The sequence below is a fragment of the Callorhinus ursinus genome, unplaced genomic scaffold (genome assembly GCF_003265705.2).
Source record: "Callorhinus ursinus isolate GAN/ISIS: 27379988/994484 unplaced genomic scaffold, GSC_fseal_2.0 scaffold40, whole genome shotgun sequence".
Taxonomy (NCBI): domain Eukaryota; kingdom Metazoa; phylum Chordata; class Mammalia; order Carnivora; family Otariidae; genus Callorhinus; species Callorhinus ursinus.
Genome location: NW_027397102.1, coordinates 13,562,899 through 13,574,953, shown reverse-complemented (window position 1 = coordinate 13,574,953; position 12,055 = coordinate 13,562,899). Strand labels below are relative to the sequence as shown.

The 12,055-nt window shown below is 34.0% G+C and overlaps 1 protein-coding gene across 3 annotated transcripts in view; it reads right to left on the bottom strand.

Annotated features, from left to right (window-relative positions):
• The window catches only part of KLHL4 (kelch like family member 4), a 163,707-nt gene that overhangs the window by 72,248 nt on the left and 79,404 nt on the right, over positions 1 to 12,055 (bottom strand). For all 3 annotated transcript variants that reach the window (XM_025878094.2, XM_073880944.1, XM_025878161.2), the window contains exons 5-6: positions 6,724 to 6,936; positions 3,832 to 4,018 (exon numbers count right to left, since the gene is read on the bottom strand). In XM_025878094.2, coding sequence (XP_025733879.1) covers positions 3,832 to 4,018; positions 6,724 to 6,936 — 400 coding nt within the window. The remainder of the gene's footprint in view (positions 1 to 3,831; positions 4,019 to 6,723; positions 6,937 to 12,055) is intronic.

The following is a 12,055-nucleotide window of genomic DNA, read 5'->3' as shown; positions in this document are numbered from 1 at the left end:
ACACTGGAAGCATTGTCAAACATATAATGATTAATTTTCTTAGGTTATATTATGTGGGTAAATGTCAGGGTGGTTTTAAAAGTTATGTAAAATTCCTAAAATTTTAATATATCTTGGCATAATGTCATCACATGTAATTCTAATTATTAAAATGTTCTGCATCACAGAAATAACTGCATTTCCTTGACAACTACATTATAATAAACTGTTTTTAAAAAGATTTTATTTATTTGAGAGAGAGAGAACACATGAGAGGGGGGAGGGTCAGAGGGAGAAGCAGACTCCCTGCTGAACAGGGAACCCAATGCGGGACTCGATCCTGGAACTCCAGGATCATGACCTGAGCCAAAGGCAGTCGCTTAACCAACTGAGCCACACAGGCGCCCCATTATAATAAACTCTTATCAGATTTTTAAACATGGCCGTTTTTGAATCTTTTGTCCCTTGCAATTATTCTGATGTTCTTGCAAATGCTTTTCAGCTTCAAGGAGATTCCTGAAAAGGACTTTTGACAGATGCAGGTCTGATACTTTTAAGATCATAAAATTAAACTAAGAATTTCCAGAACTAATGGAAAAACTGCATTCAAACAGAGCAAGAATTAACAATATGAGACTAAAAATTTTTAAAAATGATTATATTTTTATAATTCTTATTTAAATCATTGCTGTTTCTCTAATGTTTTCCAAATTTAAGGACACTTTTTCTCTTAAGATATCTATGACTTACAGAAATTTGGTAAAAATATTCTTTTGTAGGAACACCTAGGTGGCTCAGTTGGTTCAGTGTCTGCCTTCAGCTCAGGTCATGATCCAAGTGTCCTGGGATCCAGTCCAGCATTGTGTTCCTTGCTCAGCAGGATGCCTACTTCTCTCTCTGCCTGCCCCTCTCCCTGCTTGTGCTTTTGTTCTCTCTCTTTCTCTTTGACAAAAACAAATAAATAAAATCTTTAAAAAATATTCTTTTGTAAACAAACTGAAATATTTATTTTTCTCCCTACCTGATCCCTGAAGAATTTGGAAACTCTTAAGGAATATTCTTTCTGTCATGGTAATAGTCATTATTTGCATAAATTCAATGTAAATGGGTACTTCTTATAACAAGATACCATTGGAAACATTGGTTATTTTACCAAGGCTTTAAGTGGAATGTCATATTTAAGAAAGACATACATAGACTCAGATATAACCAGACAGCTTTAAGGAACTAAAGTTGACTGTATGGAGCCAGTAAAGACCCTTGGAAATGTTGGCCTGGCACATTGCTTACAGAGTTCCCGCCAGCCTTACTGGGTGAGTAAAAAATATCAGTTCTTGGAAGGTGCAGGAATCTCAAGATATTTCAGGGACCTCAGAAAAAAAGAAATCACTCAAATCTACAGGTATTACAGGCAAATCTTATGACAAGTTTTTGACTTGGCTTCTGGCTTTGAGAGGCTATTGAAAGTTTAATCTAAAATTCATTGGAAAACCTTCCACCAAAGCAGGTTTTAAAACAATCTCTATGGTCAATCACCATTCTTGCTGTACTTATATAAATAATTATATAAAAATTAATTAAATTTATTAAAACTAAACTTATCTTACAAACAAATTAGTCTTAATTTGTCTATCTTTGACAGGAGTGAAGGTGAATTTAGAGAGCAAGATTATATTTCATTAACACACCTTCATGGATGTTAGATTCTAATTCTGATTATCTTTGAGTGTTTGTTGTTTCCTTATAAAACTGAGCTGGATCTAAATTCTTCTGGTTTCCTCCAATATCTGGCTATGACTTTCCAAAATAACGTTTCCAATGTTCTCCTATTCTCTTGTCTTAAAATAATTAAGAAATAAAACTGCCTTTTTTCCTGAAGCCCTGAAAATTGAAGCTAGACAACTCAGGAGAAACTTCAGAGAAATTGCCACAATAGCTCATATATAGACAATCTTCATGCCTGTTGCTCTATGAACCACTAAAAAGAATCACTGGAGACATTTAAACTATAAACCATAAAAATCCATCAGATTGCCAGTGTCTGTTCCCACTCCATCTGAGGATGCTTTGAGCCTGACATCTAAAACGCCTCTCATTGGGACTACTTAGAACCAGATACTGGGTTTATAATTTGCTCCAAGCATTAACCTTTGTTTTTTGTTTGTTTCCATAGACATTGGGGAGGATATGTGTTGTGGTGAATTGTGTAAGACTGATAAATCACAGAACTGTACCCCTGAAACAAATAATACATTATATGTTAATAATAATAAAAGAAAGTACACCAACCTCAGTAATAGAATATTTTATATAGCTTACATACGTTTGTGTTGCTATGCTCTCAATGTGTGTAGCTGTTTTTAAGATTACTCAGATAAAATTCATCTGAAGATATGGGGAAAAATGCCTCTTATTAAGTACCTGATTGCTTGCTGAACAAGGTAGAGTTTATATAATAGCAAACACTGATTGCTGTACCTATATTATCTAGTCCTTGGAAGTAAGAACCCAGAGAGACAAAATCAGGCAGCAAGCCACATGGCTGCAACAGGCCCTTGCCCACAACATCCCATTTTTCCAGGGTGGCTGGGACTGGTTTACTGATCTATTCTCTTTGAAACGTATTTTCTTTTGGTATCAAATCAATTTTAGAGGGAATGATAAAATTGGGCTTAACTGTACTGTTACTATTCCTTAGACTATACTTGGGGATAAAGTTAATGATGCCATGTAGTGCCAAACAATGTAGAAAAATGAGATAAAAAACTACCTCTGATACCCCTCCATGAGAACAAGGAACCAAAAGCTAAATCCTGCACTCATGTCAAATCCTTCCATTCCAAACCCCATAGTCTGCCCTAATTCAGCTTGAAGCAGTTATAGATGATGGACCTCTATGTATGTTCCATAGAAATGGAATGAAGGATTGACAATGGGGATTTGTAACAGCACTCCAACTGGTATTAATGGTTAATTTACTTCAAGCTTATGCACTCCTTGTTTGTTGACCTAAGTCCCTTGGTTTATAATAGAATTAACCTACTTTCCTTGAGATTTTGCAGACCATTGGCCTTAAGGAATGAAGGGCCAGACTATCCCAAAAGATAAGGCCTGACCACATTTGAAAACAGCTGCCCAGCAAGTCTGTTCAAGGTCATGTTGACATATGTTTAACTGCTTGACATATGATTAACTGCCCCTGTACATAGCCCCCACCATTTCCCAAACTTCTCTTTTAAAACCCTCTGGTTTCATCTATACTGGGGAGATGGTCTTCAGGACATTAGTCCACCATCTTCTCAAGATGCTGACTTTCTGAATAAAGTAACCTTTCTTTTCCCACCATTACTTGTCTCTCAAGTATTGACTTTCACATGGCAAGCAGTTGAACCTCAGTTTGGAACCAGTTTTCTATCCTGTAGCACCAACACTTCAAGATTCTTTGAAACTGGTCTTTAAGCGTCTAATAGGAACTTAACATCAAGGCCCCCTTCTATTTCTGTCAAAAAACAAATATGCTTTTCTTTATACAAATTTGCTAAACCCTTCTATTTATGATAAACCTTAAGTAAGTTTTCCCTGAAAACATCTTATATTGCAAAGCAAATGCTTAATTTAAAAATTGTTTCCATAAAATAAAAGTACCTATTAAGAGCTTAGCTAACAGTAATTAAAGGATTATGTCCCATAAGGTAAGAAAAAAATTGTAAAATTACATAAATTATGCTATTTATTAAAATTAGCTTTAAATGCACAAAATTAAATATTGCTTTAATTCCACCTTCATAATTTCGGGGGTGTTGAGAACATATTTTTTTGAATGATACTTTCTAAATTAATCGTTTCTGTTACCTTTCATAGCATCCATGCCTCCCACAGCATAAAGTGCCCCCACAGTTGATTTTCTAGGCTTTGTCCGAGGGCTTTGCATCATAGGTCTTCTCTCAGGTAACAGATGGTATTTCATAGCTTCCATTAGGAGCTTCTGACACTCAAGATCACCAGCAAACATAGAGCTGTTTTCAAGATCCACCAGTAACTGAAAAGTAATGATGCATGGTATATGAAGTAAATAACCTACCATTAAAAATAACATATTTTTGCTTATATAACCTTGGAGAAAACTTGAGCTAATTCAAATGTAAAAGTGTTAGTATTTTAAGTTACTTAGTAACATATGTTTATGTTCACTTATGATTTAAAATGATTAAAGATCTCATAGTAGTAGCTACTGATCTGTTCAGATTTATTTGACATATTATACATCTTTTGAATAGATACACATATAATATCAAGAAGCGAAAGTGAAAAGACACTTAGAAAATGGGTTACTGAAAGCAGTTCACAATGGGTTACTGAAAGCAGTTCAAGAGACTATCTATGTCTACACAAAACAAGCATCTTCCAGTCTACTGCATGTAGCCAAATAAGCAGCTACCTAATTGATGGATTTAGAGAAGTTGGTACAAGCATGCCCAGTTAAAATAAAGTAACATCACCCATAAAGAACTGCGTCTTTATCATCAAATCACTTTTGTAAAGTATTCTGAAAGTAGATGCTTTTTATCTTACATGTACATGTGTACATCAGTAAAGCATATGTGTTAGTAGGTAGCCAAAATATTAGCAATAGTAGATGATCAATCCTTTCTAACTACCATTGCCTGGCAGACACTAAGACCCTCACTGAATGGGATAAAAGCTAAGTAAAATATTTTTCTTGAGGTGAGCTGAGAAGTGAAGAGCTTGTTTCAGAATTTTACCAAGGGTCATTTATATTGGTTCATTGGAGTTTTGGGTCTACAGTATTATACGACATTGAGAGGAATTGCAGTTTGGAGTGGAAATGCTAATCTCATCCCATAAAACTTCCCTGAAATTTCCTGTTCTGCAGTACTTAATCCCAGCTTAGTTCTCTTATGGATCACTATTTTAACTTGGCTGGTGAGACCTCAAGCATTTCCTTAATGCATATGCTGCTGAAAATAAGTTTGAAAACTGAGTTATATAACTTTTTTCAAAATATTCTTCAGGGATTTACCACCATTCTCTTCATATATTTCATTTCTAGAGTATTTTTTTAAAGTCACTATTAAAGTTGTTTTGGAAGGTATATATTCTGTATGATATTACCTACCACTGCCATCATTAGGAAAAGTTCACAACAGTCCACACTTTAGGCATAAGGCATACTCAGGGATGGGAAGCCAAAGACCATTTTTTGTGTGTTTGGGCTGGAAATTTCTCCTCATTCCAATAAAGTAAGACAAGTCCTAACTAAGCAGTTTGCTGAAAGAACATATAGAAAAAGCAATATAAAGTTAAGGTCCTCTGATCCATTATACCAGGGCATCTCAATTTTTTTTTGCATATCTAAGAATCATCTAGTGAACTTATTAAAACATGGATTCCTTGACCTCACCCCCATAAATTGTTTCAGTACGTCTGTGGTGGAGGCTTGGAAAACTGGGTTTCTAACAATATCTCAGGAAATACTAAGCTGCTAGTTCAGGGTCATTTTGAGTAGCACTGCCTTAGAGAATCTAATAAATCATATAGACCCTCTCATGAGAATAAGGCATGCAAGTGTACACACATTCACACAAACATAAAATTTCCAAAGATTCTGAACCTTGGTTCTAAAGTTACATGTATATTTTAATGTTTCTCTTTTTGGTGTTACCATTGCCTTGCCCTTTGAATAAATTTGCTATACCCAAGAAAGCAGTCAGTGTTCTTTCATTGCATATGGATAAATTCTTTATAGTAGATATGTAGCTCCATTGATTTAATTAACAGATAAAAGTAAAAAAAAGTAGAGAAATCATCAGTAAATTAATATTCTATTTTTCAATATTAGTATTTAATTAGTAATTGTTGAAAATTGATTAATTTTAATGTTTATGAAACTACTGATCCACTAGATCTAGATGAAGCTCTTCCTTCCAATGTGGATGATATTTGATGAATTCAGTCACAAGCTATATAATATATGAAATGTGCATATATGCAATATATTTATATATATACAATATATAATTGATATCTACTATTGATCAATTTGCTACAGAGAAAAATTGTTATCACCAATGGTAGAAGTATATAATGAGACTGCACTCCAACCTCACTAAGCTTCACTTACTAAAATTCAGTATAAGGTAGGTCAATCCCAAATTATATCCAAGGATATTTGTTTTCAGAATCATTTTTACTATTATCCTCCAGCATGTATGATAAGGTTGTAATTATAATGATTCTGTAGTTCATCTGAAGCTACTATAGTATGATTTCAATCATAGCAGGTAATTAACCATGTTAGTATTAGCCAGACTAACTCCTTGATAAAGCTCCTTTGGGATGCTACTATATTGGTTATTATCAGCTTGCCTAGACGGTGGGCAGGAAAAGAAAAAAAAAGCCTCGTCATTTTCTCTGCTTCTTACAAGTGCTGTTTGATAAGAAACTAAAGAATATGCTTTCTTAGATTTTTTTTTTTAGGGATTATCTGTAGCTTATTTTTTCTACTTGTTTTCTCTGCATCATAAATAGTGCTAATTGAAGGTTGGATATGTCCTTCTATGAGACAAATACTATACACTCCAGTTAACAGAAATCCTATGAGACAAATACTATACACTCCAATTAACAGAAATCCTATGAATAAAATAAAATTAAACAAAAAAAGAATGGATTTATGTTTAGCGGTAGTTTAGAACTATATGTTACCTGGGTAAATTTCCATACCTGTGGTGGAAGTAATGGCAGTCTGATATAAGAAAGCAACATTGCTAGGTCTCGTTGCCTAGCCTGCACATCATGCCCCACCCACTGCATTAAAGCGTGGAAAATTGTTTCTTCATCAGGCACATTAATGTCATCACTGCACAGAAGTTTTGAAATTTCATTAGCTGGAAGCAAGAGGAATTCTTGGTTCTTTATTACCTCAATGAAGTGTTCCTAGAAAAGAAAGGTTTTCTATTGAAACTTTGTACTTTAGAAATGTCTTAACCAAACAAACATATGAACATTTTGCTTTGTTAAAATTCAGAAAAGACCAGAGGGACAGGTATATGCTTTTATAACAAATAGGTGTCATTGCTGCCTGTGACAGAGGGCATGGGGAGTCTTCTGAAGTTGAGGAGCCAAATGTTTCCCCTGAGAATTATTTATTGAACACAAAGGGATTAATTGCTTCATAGGCCACATGGGTAGTGCCTGAGTTGATACCAGTGCTTTCCTCTCCTAGCTGTTGTGGGTGGCAACAACTTACAACTCCAGAATTGATTGATGTTGAGTTGGTCTTTAGCCAAAACCCTTAAGAAAAAGGGTGGAAATTTTCAAGGGGGAGGCTACCTTGAAGACCTGGGAGAGGTAACTCTGGCTGTGCATTTGAGGGGGCAACATACTGAATTCCTTTGAGTTGAGACAAACAGATTGATGACAAACTCTTTTCTCTTATGGAAAAGCATGATCTATTAACCAAGGCAAAGTTATATTTTACAATGGATAATACACAGATTTAGGACAATACAAAAGGGACTCTTATGGAGTTATTTTTTAGGGGGGGTGAATGGAATTGTCTTGCAATTTTTATATATTATTCCTTAATTCTCTCTTCTGTCACAGTGTTATATTTTATCAAGTATCAAATTTCAGGCAGCTGTGTTTCAAATTTTTTCATCAAAACACCACTATATATTTTTTCTTATTTATAATGTTGCATATTTTTCTATACAACACAATTACCTTTTTCAACATTTTTCATAGTAAAAAAAATCTCGTTTTAAATGTGATATACTTCCAAAATGGAGATAAACCTGTCTAGTTGATAATTTATGTTGCCAAATAAAGAGATATTCTTGAAGCAGCTTAAAACAGCCTCTAAATAAATTGGGGGAATCTTGGATAAATCAAATCACTACCTCAGCTCCACTCAGAGTTTAGTCATTGTTGAACTGAGTTAGCGTAATAGTAAAATTATTCATACAAAAACCATTGTTTGATAGACCCATCAGAGAGCTCTGGTACCATAAATTCCAAGCTAAATTGTCTATTTAAATGAAGAGCCCTCTCGTGACTAAGGTAAACAATTAAGAGAAGACTACTGTTTTTAATGTAGCAGATGTCCCTGGTTGAAAACCCTCTCACCTACAGCAAAGTAATGGAACTAGTACTATAACTAATAATATGTTACATTTGTACAGCACATCACACTTTCACAAACATTAAGTCAAAAAAAAAACATTAAGTCATCACCAATATGATCTTGTAGGTGGTGAAATTATTCTGATGAGAAAATAGGCTATGTGAATTGTTTGGTCTCCTGTGCAATAAATGGCAAAGTATAGATTCAAACTTAAGTCTTTAGGTCTACTCCATTTTGCTCAACACTGCAACTGCCTTTCATAAGTGATATAATTTTTGTGAATGGGTTAAGGAAAAGATAAAACTCTAAAAATGTATGGTTACCTATTACTGGTAGTGTATGTAAACTCAGAGTTTATATCGTTGTCAATATGACGGAAAACCCATTATCTCATTCTCCTTTCTATCCACTCTCCAATGAAAGAAAAGAAAAATAGAAAGCTAATGAGAGAGAGAGAGAGATTGGCCTAGTCGGTAAAACCTACTCAATGGCTAATGTGGATCATAGAAAAATCTATCAAATTTGGTTATGCATTTAAAAAGTTAAGAAATGATTCAAATAGTTTATATGATGGTCAATTTATATAGTGGGAAATTAGAGTTATGATAGAATTTGTTATGGTCCCAGAGAAACTTCCCAATGAGATTACTGAAAATTGTTTGGCAATATAGTAACCTAGTCTAAATAAAATATATATATATTGATTTAAAGTATACACATGGCACTGCAATATCCAGTACTGCAGAGAAATATTTAGTTAAGCTTAAAGATTAATTTTAAATTGTTTTATTTTTGAATTATTTTGTTTCTAATCTCAAGATAAACACTTTCTTCTATATACCTTTCCAAGAGGTTTGATACTCATTTTTTAATCCACACTTACTTTGTTGTAAAACTTACTAGATAAACATAACATACTTGCTGAGTGTTTCATCAGTGCAGACTACTATTTATAGTATTATGATGGCTAATTTAATGTGTCAACTTGACTTAACCATGGAGTGTCTAGACTTTGTATCAAACATTATTCTGGGTGTATCTGTGAGGATATTTCTGAATGAAGCCCATTTACATTAGGGAGGGAGATTATGTTTTACACCGTCTAATATTCAAATGTTTGTAATTGAGTCTTGAAAGTTCAACATTATTCTTTTTTTTAAAGATTTTATTTATTTATTTGACAGAGAGATACACATCAAGAGAGGGAACACAAGCAGGGAGAGTGGGAGAGGGAGAAGCAGGCTTCCCACGGAGCAGAGAGCCTGATGAGGGGCTCAATCCCAGGACCCTGGGATCATGACCTGAGCCGAAGGCAGACGCTTAACGACTGAGCCACCCAGACGCCCTGAGAGTTCAAAATTATTCTTAAAAAATAAAATTATTTGTATTTTTATAATATCAATACAGTATTACAAAAACATTATTATAGCAAGACCGTTGCCTCCTTTGCTTTATTTATAGTAGATACTAAAATAACTGAAGAAAGGGAGTTAAGTGAGACAGCAGTAATGTGCTTTTTGCAAATCCTGCTTTAACACTCAGTTTCAGCCACATAATAAGAAAAGGAAGACAAGTTCATTTTGAGGAACAAAAATAATTCAAGCTGTTTATCAGAATGTGTTTTGACAGTGAGAGTAAGATAACAGACAGGAAACTTAATACTTAGTTTAAGAATTTAAGTAAATTAACAGGTAGTTTTCATGTTTGGCTTTTGTGGTAGGATTATTCTTTGAGCTATATAACTGATGTTCCTATAGACTATATGGCATCCGTATTTAGCACATAGGAATATAAATAGTATGATTCGGTAACATATGTTAAACTCTCAATCCATTATAATATAATTCTCCCCAAAATACTATAGTTTTAGGACTTTGTTTGAAACTTCAAATTTTGAACAATGACCAGGGATGGGAAAAAGAGGGAGAAAGTTTTACAAGGAAAATTTAGAGTATTCAAATATTGGAAAGTTGAAAAATTTAAGATCTGTATTAAATGTTAACAAAATATTGTTTATATGCCTCTCAATCATAAATTCATAATGTTAATTTTATTTTTAGATGTGATTCTCTATTGTTTGCTTTTATGTACTTACCTCTTTGTTTTTGAATCTTAAATAACCATAGCAATTTTCTTAGAGTGAAAGATTTATCTTTTTGATCAGATTTTACAGAAAGTTCCATCTCATAATTTTCCTGCTTCAGGGGTTCAAAAGTTCACTTTCTTTTTTTTTTTTAAAGATTTTATTTATATATTTATTTATTTATTTATTTATTTATTTATTTATTTATTTGACAGAGAGAGAGAGCACGCATAAGTAGGCAGAGAGAGAGGGAGAAACAGGCTCCCTGCTAAAAAGAGAGCCTGATCCCAGGACCCTGGGATCATGACCTGAGCCAAAAGCAGCCGCTTAACTGACTGAGCCACAGGTGCCCTAAAAGTTCATTTTCTTCTTTGCATCAGGGAATTATTAGCATTAATGGTAATTTAATATCCTCTGACTACTTTTTCTGGTCTCCCTACAATCTATATTTCACGTCACTGTCACTTGACTGAATAAAGATAGTCTTATCCGATCCAATTTTAAAAGAATTAACACATACAAACATGTTCAGTTAATTTATTATGATTACTTATAGAATTGAGAAGGATTTTAAGTTAGTTACGTTAAAGGATTGAACTGCAAGTCATTTTTAACCAAAATAGCTATTTTTGTTAAGACATAAAATATCCATTCAGTAGAATTAGTTGCTTTTGATAGTTCTTAAGCTCTTCCACTTAATATTGATCTATTAATTAGTTTTTGTTCTTATTGAATGTTTTTATATTGAATTCCTTTTCTTATTGAATGTTATTTAACTTTCATTAGAAATCATAATGTATACACTTTTAGAAGCTAAAATTCTAATATTACAAAAAATCAAGCACAAAGAAACAAATGATCTGATTAAAAAATGAGCAGAAGACATGAATAGATATTTTTCCAAAGAAGACATATAGATGGCCAACAGATACATGAAAAGATGTTCAACATCACTCATCATCAGAAAAATATAAATGAAAATTACAATGAGATATCACTTCACACCTGTCAGAATGGTTAAAACTAACAGCACAAGAAACAAAAGATGTTGGTGAGGATGTGGAGAAAGAGGAACCCTCTTACACTGCTGTTAGGAATGCGAACTGGTGCAGCCACTCTGGAAAACAGGATGGAGGTTCATCAAAAAGTTAAAAATAGAACAGCCCTATCATCCAGCAATTGCACTACTAGGTATTTACCTAAATAATACAAAAATACTAATTTGAAGGGATGCATGCCCCCTGATGTTTATAGCAGCATTATCAATAATTGCCAAATTGTGGAAAGAGCCCAAATGTCTATCAGCTGATGAATGAATAAAGAAGAAATGGTGTGTGTGTGTGTGTGTGTGTGTGTGTGTGTATTACTCAACCATCAAAAACAATGAACTCTTGCTATTTGCAACAATGTGGTTGGAGCTACAGAGTATTACACTAAGCAAAATATGTCAGTCAGAGAAAGGAACATACCATATGCCTTCACTTATGTGTGGAATTTAAGAAACAAATGATCACAGGGGGAAAAAAAGAGAGACAAACCAAGAAACAGACCCTTAACTATAGAAAACAAACTGATGGGTACCAGAGAGCAGGTAGGTGGGAGGATGGGTTAAATAGGTCATGGGGATTAAGGAGTGCACTTGTGATGAGCACCGGTGCTGTATGTACATGTTGAATCACTAAATTGTACACCTGAAACTAATAGTGCACTGTATGCTAACTAAATGGAATGTAAATAAAAACTTAAATCACGGATGGGCACTTGGGTGGCTCAGTCAGTTCAGCATCTGCTTTCGGCTCAGGTCATTCTCACAGGGTCCTGGAATTGAGTCCCACATCAGGCTTCTC